Source organism: Anas platyrhynchos, chromosome 1 (assembly GCF_047663525.1).
Source record: "Anas platyrhynchos isolate ZD024472 breed Pekin duck chromosome 1, IASCAAS_PekinDuck_T2T, whole genome shotgun sequence".
Classification (NCBI taxonomy): Eukaryota; Metazoa; Chordata; class Aves; order Anseriformes; family Anatidae; genus Anas; species Anas platyrhynchos.
The window spans coordinates 203,958,135-203,972,157 of NC_092587.1; the positions used below are offsets into that span (position 1 = coordinate 203,958,135).

Consider the following 14,023-nt stretch of genomic DNA (forward strand, 5'->3'; position numbering starts at 1 on the left):
AGCTAGTAAGTACTCTGGGGTGTTAAATTGTTGTTGGAGTAGGCGGCTTTGAGGTACTGGTATTCAAAAGGAGGGTTAATGCATGGGCAGATTAAGACAGCTGCATCCACTTGCTGTCTCCCTGTCCCAAATGTAAGCTGTTATTAATGAAGATATTTGCAGAAGCTGGAGGATCTAAAGAGTCACCTACTTTGCGAGCAAAATTTATTTATTTGCTTGTAGACACATATCTGTGAGAAAATCAGCACTCCGTAATGTACTGTCCAAAGCACCCTGTTTAAAAAAAAAAGAGAAGAAAGAGGAGACTGAATACAAATGCAGTTTTCTTTCTTTTGTGTCAAAAAGCTGTAGGTAGAGCCTGCTTCTAATATAATTCCTTCTACATCTAACTGTGTTTTTCTTTACCCCTGTTACTGTCCCTCAGGATCCTGCCTTAACCCTATTTTGATCTAAAGAAGTAATGTGCTCTGTGAATGGCTTTGTTTTCAGTCTCCAGTGATGGAGATTTTTTTCTGAAGGTGGTTGTTTGTGCCGACTTGCCCTGATCCTTTCTCTAACATTTTAGGAGATAAAGAGAATTGCTACGTTGACCTGTGAGTGATGTTAGTAACTTAAGAACATTTTGTGACCCATGTAGAAATGTGCTGTGACCTCAGGATAATTATTCTGGCACAGCTCAGTGAAAAAGCAGCAAAAAGTTGTTGTAAAACTATTGTCGAGTACTGAAAATTTAAATAAATTTAATTCTTAGAGACAGTAGGTGCAGTAGTCTGGGGCAGGAAGAACTGGGAATAGCTGTAGGATTCTTCTCTGCAGCTTCTGTTGTAAGCAAACTTTTAAGCCTGATTTTTGTTAATGATTTGATATTTCAAAGTCAAATTTTAACCTGGATTCTCACCGTGTCATTGTTTTTTTTCTTCTTTTCATCTGCTTATTTTGAAAATGATTTGAGTAGAGTGCACTGAATTTAAATGTACAAACCAGGAAGGATTTTCCAGTGGAAGCAGTAATGTGTGTGCCGTCACTTGGATTCGCTCGGGTGGTTTCAGCCAGCAGGAACTGTAGAGGAGGCAGCTTTGGCACCAGTAGAGGGAACAAAAGCACAGTGCGCAGAGCTGTTCTGGAGGAGTTTGATGGAGAAAGGTTTGTGAGGAGATTTTCAAAGCAAGCAATTCTGCTCTGACAGTGAAAGGGGAACGGATGCGTGAGGCTGGAACAGGTCAGGGTGATGAGGCGTGCTGGCTGAGACTCTCCCGTGCTGGAAGAGTGCGTGATTTTATTAATGTTGCTCTAAAGCTTCTCCAAATAGTCGAGTTTTGCTTTAATGGAGTAACGGACCTGGCTGTTTCCTTCTGCACAGAGAGCGGCGATTACACGGATTACAGCGATGACGATTACCTGGAAACCAGGAGGAGAAGATCAAGGCGGAATCAGAAGAGACAAGTTAACTACAAGGAAGATTCGGAAAGCGAGGGCTCCCAGAAAAGCGTCCGATATGGAAAGGAGTTGAGAAGAGTTCATAAACGCAGGCTCTCCACTTCGGACAGCGAAGGTAAAAATGAGCAGTCCGTGATTGCAGGAGCTGCTGTATGTCAGCGTTAGCCCGAGGAGAAAACTCAGTGTAATTCTGAGGTGCCCAGGGAATTTTCTTGCTAGAGTTCCTTGATGTTCCTCAGAAACTGTTTCCTTCTGAAACATTCCTCTGTGACACGCTGTTACAGTTACTTCTCAAAGCCTCTGCTGTCCCACGCCTGCCTTCTGGGTGGGATTTTCTGTGTCTGACTGCTGGGATGCTGACACTATCATTAGTGTAACTATTTGGCCACTTTTCCACTAAGAGGTCACAAAACATCCTCCTCTGAGCCTTTAAAGATTCTCTTTTGCGAGGCAAAGGCTGTTACCGCTTGTATTTGTGCCAGCCTACATTTCTCCCTGGCAGCTCAGCCTTTTTCAGTCCCTACTCGACGTCCTGGTCGAAGGTGCTGTGCTAGGGGCAGGTGTCTCACCGGGTGCTGTCACAGAGGAAGCCTGATCCCACTAATATCTGTCACACCGTGAGCACCTGGCGTGCATAGAGCTGCCCTATTATCTCTCACAAAAACAACCACTGGCTTTGGGGCCTTTATGTTCTGGACGCCCTGCTCATGAGACAGCTTCTCAGAGACGCCAAGCCCTGCGGGGTGCAGTGGATGCCAGGGCTCCTCAGAAAATCTCTGCAGGCCTCTGACTTGTAGGTAAGTTTGGGAAGTGCTGGCCCGAGTTTACAGCCTGCTACAGGATCCTCTTCCCTGAAGGGAAACAAGGACGTAAAGCCTTGAAAACTCGATCCTCGATACGCAGTCTGCCCTCAGAAATTGGATGTGCAGGCTGCCTGCTAAAAACCTGTCGGGTCTTTGGTGGCCGAGGGTCTTGCTGCCTGCATCGTGACTTCAAACACGGCCTGCCTGATGGGGTCTGTCCTGCACGAAAGCCCAGTTTGCCAAAAAAAGGCCTCCTGTTAAAGGGCAGCAACCTTCTGGGGGCATTTAAGTGGTGTCATATACTTGGAAAGAAGTTGTGTACGGGGGTAGTATAGCTGCATGCAAGGATATATATATTTTTTATATATTTTGAAGATAGTGCAGCCATTATTTGGGCCCTCAGTTTCTGGAAGGGTGTAAAATAGGTGTTGCGAGATAGGGATGTATTTGTGTGTCATTCCTGACACGCAGTTACCACCCAGGGGTGTTTACACCAGCCTCCAGAGCCTCTGGTACTTCTCAGACCCAAAACAGAACAGCAACAGCTCGTTTATTTCTTTAAAATGAAAAAGCAAGCACGCATTTTGCTGTGGTTGGGGACTGAGGAAGGAGCCTGGATGTGCGGGGTGAGAGAGGGGCGTCTTTTTGTTGAGGGTGAAAGATGAGAGGACAGGAACGCGTTGGCTGTTGCGCGTGCGCCCCCTTTGCTAATGGCTTTAAGTCTGCTGCTCGTTGCAGAGAGCTACACGTCCAAGAACTCGGAAGACGACGATTCCACGAAGGAGTCCAAGCGCTTGATTCGAAAACGGCGGCGGAGCACGGACGACTACTCCGAGGAGGAAGGAGAGGACGAGGAAGACGAGGAGAGGCCGGTCCGCAAACGGCTGAACCGGATCGAAACGGACGACGAAGACACCGGCGAGAACGCCGCCAACGCCGCCGCGGAGAACCCCGCGCCTGCCAGCAAGCTGCCGGCACCCCAGGCTCCCCAAGACAACACCAAGAAGCACTGCTACCGGATAGAAAGCGACGAAGAAGATGACTTCGAGAACGTAGGGAAAGTGGAGAGCCCTTTGGACTACAGCCTGGTGGACTTGCCTTCCACCAACGGACAGAGCCCAGGTAAAACCATTGAGAACTTGATCGGCAAACCCGGTGAGAAGACCCAGGCCCCCAAGGACAGCACGGCCAGCGCCAGCCTGGCGCCCAACGGGACGGGGAGCGGGCAGGAAGCGGTAGGGCCGGAGGAAGACGAAGACGAACTCTTGAGAGTGACTGACCTTGTTGATTACGTCTGTAACAGTGAACAGTTATAAGACTTCCATTTTTGTGCTAATTTATTCCACGGTAGCTCATACCAGCGGGCCAGTTATTAAAAGCTGTTTTATTTTTCCTAGAGAATTCTCCACTACAGTATCACTTTTTAGAAGCAAGAATTTCACCAGTTCTGCAGTCTTTCTGTGAAGTGACCAGTTTTGAACTTTGAAGAAGAATTGCTGTAAATTCCCTCTTCCCCCCTCCCCCCTTCTCCTTCCAAGTCCATGGTCCTGGGTAATTTCACTCACAAAAACCTTATAACAACAAGAGATTTGTATATTTTTGACTTTATATTTCCTGAGTGCATACAAATTTGTGGAAATGGGTGGCCTAAGAAAGCATTCCAAATCGGTCAGGGCCCAAACCGGAACTGGGGTGGGTTTGGCTCACGGGGTGGGGGGATGCAGAAGCACTTGTGCTTTAGCTTTTTCATATGAGATATATATTATATTTAAATGTTCACAACTTAGATTACAACTTAACAGACAGTCTCAAAATTAATGTCTGTACTGTCGCATTTTGTGAGTTGTAGGTTAACATACCATAGCTCATTTTAGTAATCACCTTCATGGAAGCAGTTTGATTTTAATACTGGAGGCAAACAGAATTACTAGAGGCCAAGAAGGTACCATAAACAAGAACTCTGCTATCCATTATGACTTGCAGACTTTCCTAATAAACATCCTTTAAAGTGTTTGTACAGTAAAGTGTACTGTAATGAAGTTTTTGACAGCCGAAACACGCTAGCGATGAATTCACGAGGCGATCTCACGCAGAGCCCGCCAGACGATCTTCGATGCCCGGTGTCTAGAGGGAGGACGCGTTGATACGAAGTTAGTCTGTAAGTTGGAAGGCATCCTGACGTGCTGCAACCGTTGACAGACAAAAGAACCCTGCCGTAGCTGCCTGGCCACTTGCGTTTCACCTTCTGTCGGAGTATTGTGAACGAAATGTGTTTGTACAAACTGCGTTGCCCACAGAATTACAGCGCATCAAAGGATTGAGGGATTTTCAAATAAACCGTGACTGGTCCATTCATGTCCTTAATATCTACTTCAAATTGAAGTAAACAAATGGAACAGTTTTCCTTTTGGAGGTTTTCTGTTTTGGGGTTTGTGTGTGTTTTTTGTTTTGATTTTACTTATCTGCCTGGATGTATTAGCAGGTTTTGAATGTAGTGTCGGCCTTTGGCCATTAGGATTTTCTTAAAATACATTTTAATAATTGCCATGTGACCAACTGATTTCAAGAAGGCAGTGTTTCTGAGAGAAAACGCTTGACTCCAAGACATCTCGTCACCTTTTGAGTGGGCGTGAAGTGATATGTGCTTTTATTCACAAAAAAAAACAACAAAAAAAGGATATTACAAAAGAAAAAACCATCATGGGGCACATAAGAAAGAGCAGAGCTGAAATTTGTTTTGGGTAGCATTGAGTTTTCTCGTTGTTGTGAATTAAGATGCAGGCTGTAGCGTTTGTACATGTTGTAGCTCCCAGACAGCTCAGACAGATCTGCCAAGCGTTGAAATCCAAAAAGGTCACATCTATTAATCCTTTCGCTCTGAGATTTGGATTTTTGACTGGTGTTTATGTCCGTTGCCGGCAATGGATGCACCAAAACTGCTGCTGCCACTGAGGAGTGAGTTCTCCTTTCCTGCCCCACCTGATTCCCTTCCATTGTATTGTATTTACTAGTCAGTCATTGAGCACTTCTGTTTTCTTGTGATGAAACCGGCATTAGGCCTTTACTAAATACCTCTCTAGGAAACCTAGGGCCCGAACACCTGCCTTCTGGCCTCGGGACTCTTCTTTCTGTTGCCCACCTCCCTCGCCACAAGTTCGGCCGGAGAAATTGCTCTCTAAATGAATTCAATGCCATTAAGACGAAATATTTTTCCACCTTACCAACTCTTAACAGTTTTCGTGAGCAGACATCAAGACAGGATAGTGAAAAGCCACAGAAGTTCAGAACATTTTTAAAAGCTTTTGTAGCATTTGGGCTCCCAGGGCTTTGTCTTTGCCTAGGCGATGCCCAAATGTAGCACTTCCGCGTTTCTAATGCACTCGTGTTTTAAAACAAGCAAGAACAGATGGCTTCCACTCTTTAATGTTAATAATTGCTAAGTGGTTCTAATATTTGCAGTGCAAACTGGCTGATTCCCGTCCAGCCACACGGTGCGACCGGCGATTTCTCATCTCTTTTGGCAGTGCCATAATCTGTCCCGCTGCCAGGCGGAGCCTGTTAGTGTCCGATGGGTGCTGTAGTGAATGTTCTTGCTTCTAGAGGCAGCCCAAATGTTAACTAATTAGTGAGTAACTAATTGTGAATGTGGGAAAACACCAAGGAGCTCTAACACCGAATTTACCGACCGGGAGAAAATGGAGCGCTGCGTTAGGGAGTGGTGTAAAAGCAGGAGAGGCCAGAAAGCAGAAGCTGAAGCTTAAATCAGGAGCGCCGAGTTTTATAAGTGTGGGAAGACAACGTGTTGCGAGGTTTGACTGTCTGTAGGTCGCCAGGAAAGCCAACTCTTCGGTCTTCTCAGAAGCCACCTTTGATATCTGAGAGAGCTTCGTCCCCCAGGATCCGGAGCTCTCCCTTAGGCGAGTTTGTGCGAGTGAAATCTGCCAAAATGTCCTGGAAAGGCTAATGTTTTAAAACTTACCTTTTCTCTCCTTTCTGAGGCTTCCTGCTTGCTGGGAAACGTGCGATCTGTTTGGGAAGTTGTTTCCAGGCCTGAGGCCAGCTGGCTGCCACGCGGGGTTCGTGCCGTTGCGTTACGTTGTGTGGGGTCGTTCCCCGGGTGTTTCGGTGTCTGCACCTTGTGCTCTTCTGTCCTCGTCCTGTGATCAGAGGTTAAATGTCTGAAGTTTGAGCCTCAGGTAGACCTGGAGAGGTGGAAATGCGTGGGGAGCGGGCATTGTTGTGTGCCACAAAGCGGTGCGATGGCGAGTTCTCATCCCACAGACAGCTCATTGGGTTGAGACAGAAAACGTGTGGTGTGGCTGCCCCACAGTAAGGAAATCGGGGCAGTAACCGAGCCAGAAGGCTGCCAGAATTAAGAGCTCAAAATTTCACCGCTGTTGCTGTCTTTAATAATCAAATCTCTTAAACTCGAGCATATCCTTGATTTAAAAATGGAAAACAGCATCACCAAGCTACCAAAAACCCTTTGGTGTTGAAATTCTGTAGGAAGATCAGTGCTGAACAAACCAGCTCTGAGCTCTTCCATAGCTTGCCTTCCTAGATACTAATTCTGTTATAAAATAACTGCATCTTCCTGATTTTTTTTAATGAAAGGATTGCTCTGTTCTACCAGCACTTGAGAGAAACAGATGCTTTTTTTCTAAATTGCTCACCTTCAAGATTTCTTTGGATTAAAATCTCAGTCACTCTTCGTATAGTGGGAGCTAAAGGCTTGGGGGGACTTGTTGTCTGCTCACTTCTAATGTCTAATCACTGTCTGAACGCTTTGAGAGATCTTACTCTAAGAACCTCAAGGCAAAAATGTGTGTTCCCAAAAGAGAAACTGTATGGTAGCGGTGCACTTGTTCTGATTTATCTGAATATTCATCATTTGAACTCCGTTGGTCTCTGGATGCTGCAATCATTTAATGATTTAATAGTTCTCTGTCGGGGTGTCCCTTCCTTACCTCTTTTCAGGCGCTTACAACTTGGTGTGCGATGCTCTTCAGTAGGAAGGCCTGGTCTCAGCTTCCAAGTCATTGCTTCAATTTGTGTATTTCACAAACTTCCTTTATGAAAAGTAAATGAGGATTTTTTTTTTATTTTTTTTTTGTGGCACCTGTTTTCTTAATTCACTTTGTACCCAGCAATTTAAAGAAATGATGGCAGTAATCCTAGCCCCCAGACCCGATCTGAGCAAGAGATTTGTGTCACCTAGGTCAAACCGTGCTAGGTAGGCGCTGAGGGTTGATTTGGGAGCTGTGCAGTGCCTACTCACAGGCTTGTGCTGTGGATGTGATGTGCCATGCACACCCCTGTTTGCATTTGAAGTTTGGTACCTGTTTGCATTTGAAGCATGCTTCCAATTCACTGAGTATATCAAATCCTTTAACGTATAGAGAGAAAATAGCAAATACCTGAGCACAGTAACTTTCTGGGAAACGAAACGTGTTGAATATGGTGGGGGAAACTCCAGCACTTCGTGTGAGAAGAGCACAATTCTGCAATTCCTAGAGCATTTAAAGCCTCTGTAGGAGCGTTTAGGACTGTGGTCTGAGATAAGGATGTGCAGGATCAAGGCCGCATCTCCCGGTTGTCTTATTTTTCTTCCCCCCCTTCTGTAACAGGTGGGGCAGGGACTAGATCGCTTTGAATGCTGTAAGACAGGAAATAAATACATCAGAAACAACACTTTTTTTTTTTCAGCGTATACCGATGTAAGAAAAAATCTAAATGACTCATTTTTGATGCTTTATAGAGTTGGGTACCCAATCTGAGCCCTCATGGAAGGCTCTGGCTTCAGAAATGTTTCTGAGTTGAAAACGATCTCTGAAGCTGGACCCCCGGCAATTGGGGTGTTGAAGATTTCTTGTCATTGCTGAAAACCTGCATCACTTACTGAGCTCTTATTTTAGATTAGGTGTTAACTAAATGAGATAGTTCCAAACGGCAAAAAAAACGCGTGCTTGGGAATTGATTGTCCCAACGCTTCAGAGTAATTTAACTTATTTTGTATATTGCAAAAGATGTATATTGCTTAGTATGACACTTAAAAAAAGAAAAAAAAAAGATTGTGTACAGCTTCTGGAGGAGAGAACAGAACACTCTAAAGTAGATGAGAAGTTTTTATAATCGAGTTATGCGGTGTAAAGGCTCCAGATGTAACTGCAATTAAAAGGAAGTCCCACCACTTGGGTTTTCGACTATCATTTTGTAAATGCTGGCACCCCACCCCTGAGCTTCTGAGCAGGAGAGGGGACAATATAGTAGTTAGAGAGGACACAGGCTCAAGGAAGGCAGCTGTGTCTGCAGATAGATCTCCAATTGCTACAGATAACCCCAAAGGTTCCTAAGGAAAACCGAAGGGCGGAGCTGCTCTGGCCCTTGGGTTGGTTTACTTGTGCACTTTGCAGCACTTTGTGTACAGTCAGTCTCACCGCTTCCCCAGGTGCAGACCGAGTCGCTTTCCCCTGCTGCCGGGGCGCTCTTCCAGCGGCAGCAGGAGGTGGGGAATGGGTGGAGGCAAGCGGAGTGGCAAAACGGGGACGCAAACCCCCACAATTTGCAAGAAAGGCCCCAAAATCTGCTTCCGACTTGCCCTTTAAAGACTAGAAGGTCTCCATTGAGAGACTCATCCCGGTGCCCTCCTCTTCTCACCCTGACCTTCAAATCAAGACTAAAAAAAAATCCACTCATGGCCTCTTCCCTCGAGGGAACCGTTCCGCCAGCGCAGCGTGGATGCGGAGGGAATTAGGATGGGTCCACGGAAATTAGGATGGGTCCGCAGAAATTAATTAGGATGGGTCTGCAGAAATTAATTAGGATAGGTCCGCAGAGACCCATGGTGGCTGCCCCTGGTTGGAGGCCGCGCAGTTTGCTTTGTTGTTCGCTCCTCATCTCGTGTCCCGTGCAGCTGAGGGGTAGGTTAGCCCGGCAGAACCTGGCTGAAATGATTCCAAGGGGATAAAGTCCTGCTAAAACACCATAGGGCCTAGTCACCAGTGCACCATTTGGTAGTTCGAGCAATTAAAAGTCCTTAATGGATACTAATCTGCTGCTCCAGTCAGTGGTAGCGACAGAGATCCCATCGTAACTCCACGCCTCGTTTAGTTTGCCGTTTCATACTCTTTATATGGACTCTCAAACCTTGTACAGAACCCGACGCTCTCCTCATGAAAATGGTACTCCCCCTTTTAATTGTGTTGAAATGCTTCGCTTTTAACGCCAACCGGGTCGCTGGTTCCTCCCTGTGTCGCACAGCCCACCCCAAAAGACCCGCAGTGGCCCCGAGGTGGTGTTTGGAAGGCAGAAGGTCGCTGCTGTCGGCGTGCACAACGGGTCTGAAGCAGCGCAGAGGTTTTAGAGAGCTGCTGGACAAAGGCTGGGTGTGTTTGCTGACAGCACAGACCAGGTTACTTGCTTGTAGGATGATCCTCCAACCTCTTGCGAGAATTAGATCCGAACTGCCAGACAGGTCTCTTAAAAAATAAGATTATTACGGAATTTAAGAGAGACGTACATGAAATACAGCTTTGTCTTACTCCCGCGGGCTGTTTGCATGGTGGCAAAGAAAACCTTGGGTTCCTTAAAAGCGGTCCCGTCACCGTTGGCCTCAGTTTTGGTTCCTTTCCCTGGAGAGTTGACACGGTGACATCCCACCGAGCTCCTCGCAGAATTTCACAAGTTTCACAAGTCCCAAACCTCGCTGTCCGATCCCTCGGGTCGCAGCAGAGGGAAAGGACCGAGGAGACGCACGCTGCGTGTGTGGGAGCTGGAAAAAAAAATAAAACAACCACAAAAACTGGAAGCGTTCTTCTCGTTGCACATAAATCGGGTGGTGCTTGCACTGTCTTCCCTCCCCCCCCCTTCCCACCGCTGATACCGCACGCCAAGCACGCGATGAAAACTTTTCCCAAATGGAAGAAGTCACGGTGGCCTCAGTGCTCGAAGGGTTAACTGCAGTTTAACAACAGCTGATGTTTTTAGATTCGCAGTACACAACTGTTTAAATACTGTATTCCTTGTATATGAAGTAAAAAAAAAAAAAAAAAAAAAATGAAAATGTTACGGCTGGTGCCAATATTTTTGTTAATGAATTGTTCAGCGTTGTCTCACTACAGTCCTCTGGTCAGAACTCTTTGTGTATAAGCTGGGCCTGAAGCCATTTTATAGCTCGCAGGCCTAATTGTGTAACTTTTCTTTCATAATGTTTTTGTTATAATATCTACTGTCATTTCTTTCATATAAATATGACATGTAAATTGTCATAATAAAAAGAGAAATTGAAATAACCCGACCTGCCAAGCATGCTGTGTGGTGAAGCCGCTGCCTCTCCTTGCCACAGGAATGGAGAACCCGTCTTTTATCCCGATTCGGTCAAAATTGAGTTTTCCTTTCTCTGCCCTGACGATGGGGAAGAGCTGATGGAGCTCGGCGTTTGCCTCGTGCTACAACACTTGGGTTTCTTCACACTGCAGTGGGGAATTCTTAATGAGCTGAGCTCGTTTAATTACGCCAAGACGTGTAAAACCACTACACATCTGCCTGCAGAGAAGCACTAAAAACATATTTAATACTCAATATTTTTTTTTTATTTAAGTATTTAAGTATTCAATATTTTTTTTTCCTGGTGTCTGGTTATAGTTGAGCTACTGCATGTCCCTGCGGCAGCGAGAAATTGCTGCGAACCGAATCCTCTTGCTGGAAATGAAATGCCAAAATCTTACGTTTGTATTTTTAACAGCTTCTGAGCCGTGATTCTGATCATCTTGGGGTAAATGCTGAAGTCTGAACTGGCCACCCTGCAACGGGCAGTGCCGGGGAGAGAAACGGGTTCCCTCGGGTGGCGAGTCCCACAGGGTGTCCTAAGGCATCCTTCACCAACCTGGGATGGAACCTGCCTCTCTCCGCTGGCCCTAAACACAGCCCGGGCTGCCTGAAGCACTCCTGGACATCCACTGCCCAGACATCAGCGTGGAGGTGGCTCCCAAAGTGCTTTTTTAAGCTCTTACAGCTGAGGAAAAAGGGTTTTGAGTGGTGCCGTACCAGTTCATTTGTGAACGTGAGGAACGTCTGCCTACTCACCCCAAGCTTCTGTTAGATTCAAGGCTTGGTGCTGGGTTGTAAAGCATCTGGATCTTGTAAATTAGGAGAATGTGGCTTTCTGCTCCTCCTGAAGCCCTCAGCCTCAAAAGCAGCTTCCCAACCTGGGCTTAAACCGTGCTTCATCCTGTTTGCTCCTGGAGGAGTGGTCTGCAACACAAGAGAAACTCACGCTGGCGTGCTGGAGGAGAAATGAACTCAGCTCACCCCACCGCCTGCTGCAGTCTCATCTGTGTTTGTGGACAAGTGGTAGGATTTCGTTTCCAGATGAGCACTTCAGTAATTCCTTGGCATGACGAACTTGCAGATGGTTTCCTCATCTACTGCTGCTGGCATTTTATTTGCTCTGTTCTAGCGATGCTTAAATTTCACCTCGTTGTGGAAGTCTCTCTGATTTCTGTCAAGGTGATTATCTGTGTGAATTACAACGATCTGCATAATTAAGAGTCCAAAATGGGTGGGAGTGGCTGAGGAGCTTTCCAAAGCACTCAAAAGGCTCAGCGTAGAAGAGCTGCGTATGTTCTTGTTCCTGCTGGCTTCTTCACACGATTTCTTTTTCCAGAATATGCTGCTTCGCCTCTTCGCTGTCCAAGATTAGGACTAGAAAAGTCCAGAGAAGAAAAAATGTTCAGTGTTTTGCAGGAAAAGTTTTTCAGTGTTCAAAAGGATTTGGATAATTTTTGGGTAGCCCTGAAGTGGTCAGGCTGTTGGACTTGATCTTTGATGGTCCTTTCCAACTGAACTATCCTATCCTATCCTATCCTATCCTATCCTATCCTATCCTATCCTATCCTATCCTATCCTATCCTATCCTATCCTATCCTATCCTATCCTATCCTATCCTATCCTATCCAAGCTGAAGACCCAATTCTGTTAATGATCTCTTTGTGTTTGTGAGGTGCTGGGTTTGCACACGTGAGTAATTAACTCCTTAAAGTGATGACAAGAAAGGCTACAAACCATGGTGGCAGGCTGACAGTTGCAGGTGGTCTCCTGAACACGTTGCCCTGCTGCAGCTGATGGATTTGCCAACCTGAAGAGCTTCACCTGCTGAGGGAGAAGAGAGCTTCACAGCGGTGCTGCCTCAGCGACAGTTTTCAAGAGATGGAGATGACTCCACTGCTGCAGATTGAAGGATGTGATCACAGAATCATTAAGGTCAGAAAAGCCCTCCAAGACCATCTGGTCCAACCGTCCCCCTACTACCAGTATCACCCACTAAACCCTGTCCCCAAGCACCACGTCCAACCTCTCCTTGAACATCCCCAGGGATGGGGACTCCCCCACCTCCCTGGGCAACCCGTCCCAAGGCCTGAGCGCTCTTGCTGAGCAGAAATGTCTCCTCATTGCCAACCTGAGCCTCCCCTGGCACAACTCGAGGCCGTTCCCTCTGCTCCTGGCCCTGGTTCCCTGTGAGCAGAGGCTGCCCCCCAGCTCCCCACCCCTTCCTTTCAGGCAGTTGCAGAGAGCAATAAGCTCTGCCCTGAGCCTCCTCTTTTCCAGCCCAAACCCCCCCAGGTCCTTCAGCCACTCCTCACAGGACTTGTGTCCAAGGTCCTTCCCCAGCTTCTTCACGTGCCTTGCTCAGGCACTGTGGTGCCAGCCACCCTCTGAAATTCCCCTTTGAGTGTGTGGGGACAGCTGCTGAGAAGGGGCTCTGCTGATTTATTTTTGCCTTTGCTGGCAGCCCAACAGAGTCTCATAGTCCAAATTATTCCTGCCATGAATTGGAGATCACCTCAGCGCCGTGTTGGGGTGCCATGATGACACAGCTCTACAGTGACAGGGTGACTGACTTGGTGCCATGGTGACTGACACAGTGACATGGTGACATGGTGACTGACATGGTGCCATGGTGACACGATTCCATGGTGCCATGGTGGCTGACACGGTGACATAGTGACTGACGTGGTGCCATGGTGACTGATGTGGTGCCATGGTGGCTGACATGGTGACACCGTGACATGGTGATTGCCATGGTGCCATGGTGCCATAGTGGCTGACATAATGACATGGTTGTAATACACAATAAATGTTTGTTCATTGTCTTTTGTATTATAAAAACAAGGAGTTCTGTTTGAGGAGCGGGAGTTGCAAAAGCTTCCTGCTGAAGTAATGATCTGTATAATACTTGGTTAGACACTATGAAAATTCTTTTGCTTAATGTAACAAAAAAGAGATCCCCCTCCCCTTCTCTCCTTCTGCATCTCAGTTGCCTCTTTTGTTCAAAGACCCTGCTGCAAAGCTCATGTAACCATCTCTTGATAAATTGCTAAACTAGTGTATCAACATCCTGCCTTCCTGTCTCACGCCAGGCCAACATGACCAAATAAAAAAAGAAGTTGAACCACAACGCTGAGGAAGACTACGGCCTTCATCTTCACGACCACCAGAGGGACAGACGACCCCCTAGCAACAGTTGCAGAATATACCAGGACGTGCTGCATAATCCCGGAATTACCAAGATATAAAAAGGGACCCTGGTGGGGGTGAGGTGCGTGCCGTTGGCGGAGCTGAGACTCCCCGGCCGCCCAGCGCTGTTTTGCTTTCTGTTGTTTACTCAATAAATTCCTTTCTATTCTTAATGCAATGCTCTCTGAACATTAATTAAGGGGGCAACTTATAACAATGGTGATATGGTGACACAGTGAATGAGATGGTGCCATGGTGGCTGACACGGT

The 14,023-nt window shown here is 46.7% G+C and overlaps 1 protein-coding gene and 1 long non-coding RNA gene across 2 annotated transcripts in view; one reads left to right on the plus strand and one right to left on the minus strand.

Annotated features, from left to right (window-relative positions):
• Positions 1–10,536, plus strand: part of RSF1 (remodeling and spacing factor 1) — a 55,885-nt gene extending 45,349 nt beyond the window's left edge. The window contains exons 15-16 of the mRNA XM_027466716.3: positions 1,361–1,552; positions 2,979–10,536. Coding sequence (XP_027322517.3) covers positions 1,361–1,552; positions 2,979–3,556 — 770 coding nt within the window. The 3' untranslated portion in view covers positions 3,557–10,536. The remainder of the gene's footprint in view (positions 1–1,360; positions 1,553–2,978) is intronic.
• A 34-nt stretch (positions 10,537–10,570) lies between these two features.
• On the minus strand, positions 10,571–12,441 carry LOC140001384 (uncharacterized). Its single transcript, XR_011806581.1, has 3 exons — positions 12,303–12,441; positions 11,325–11,942; positions 10,571–10,711 (listed from the first exon to the last, which is right to left on the minus strand). It is a non-coding gene; the product is annotated as an uncharacterized lncRNA (long non-coding RNA).
• Positions 12,442–14,023: the final 1,582 nt, after the last annotated feature.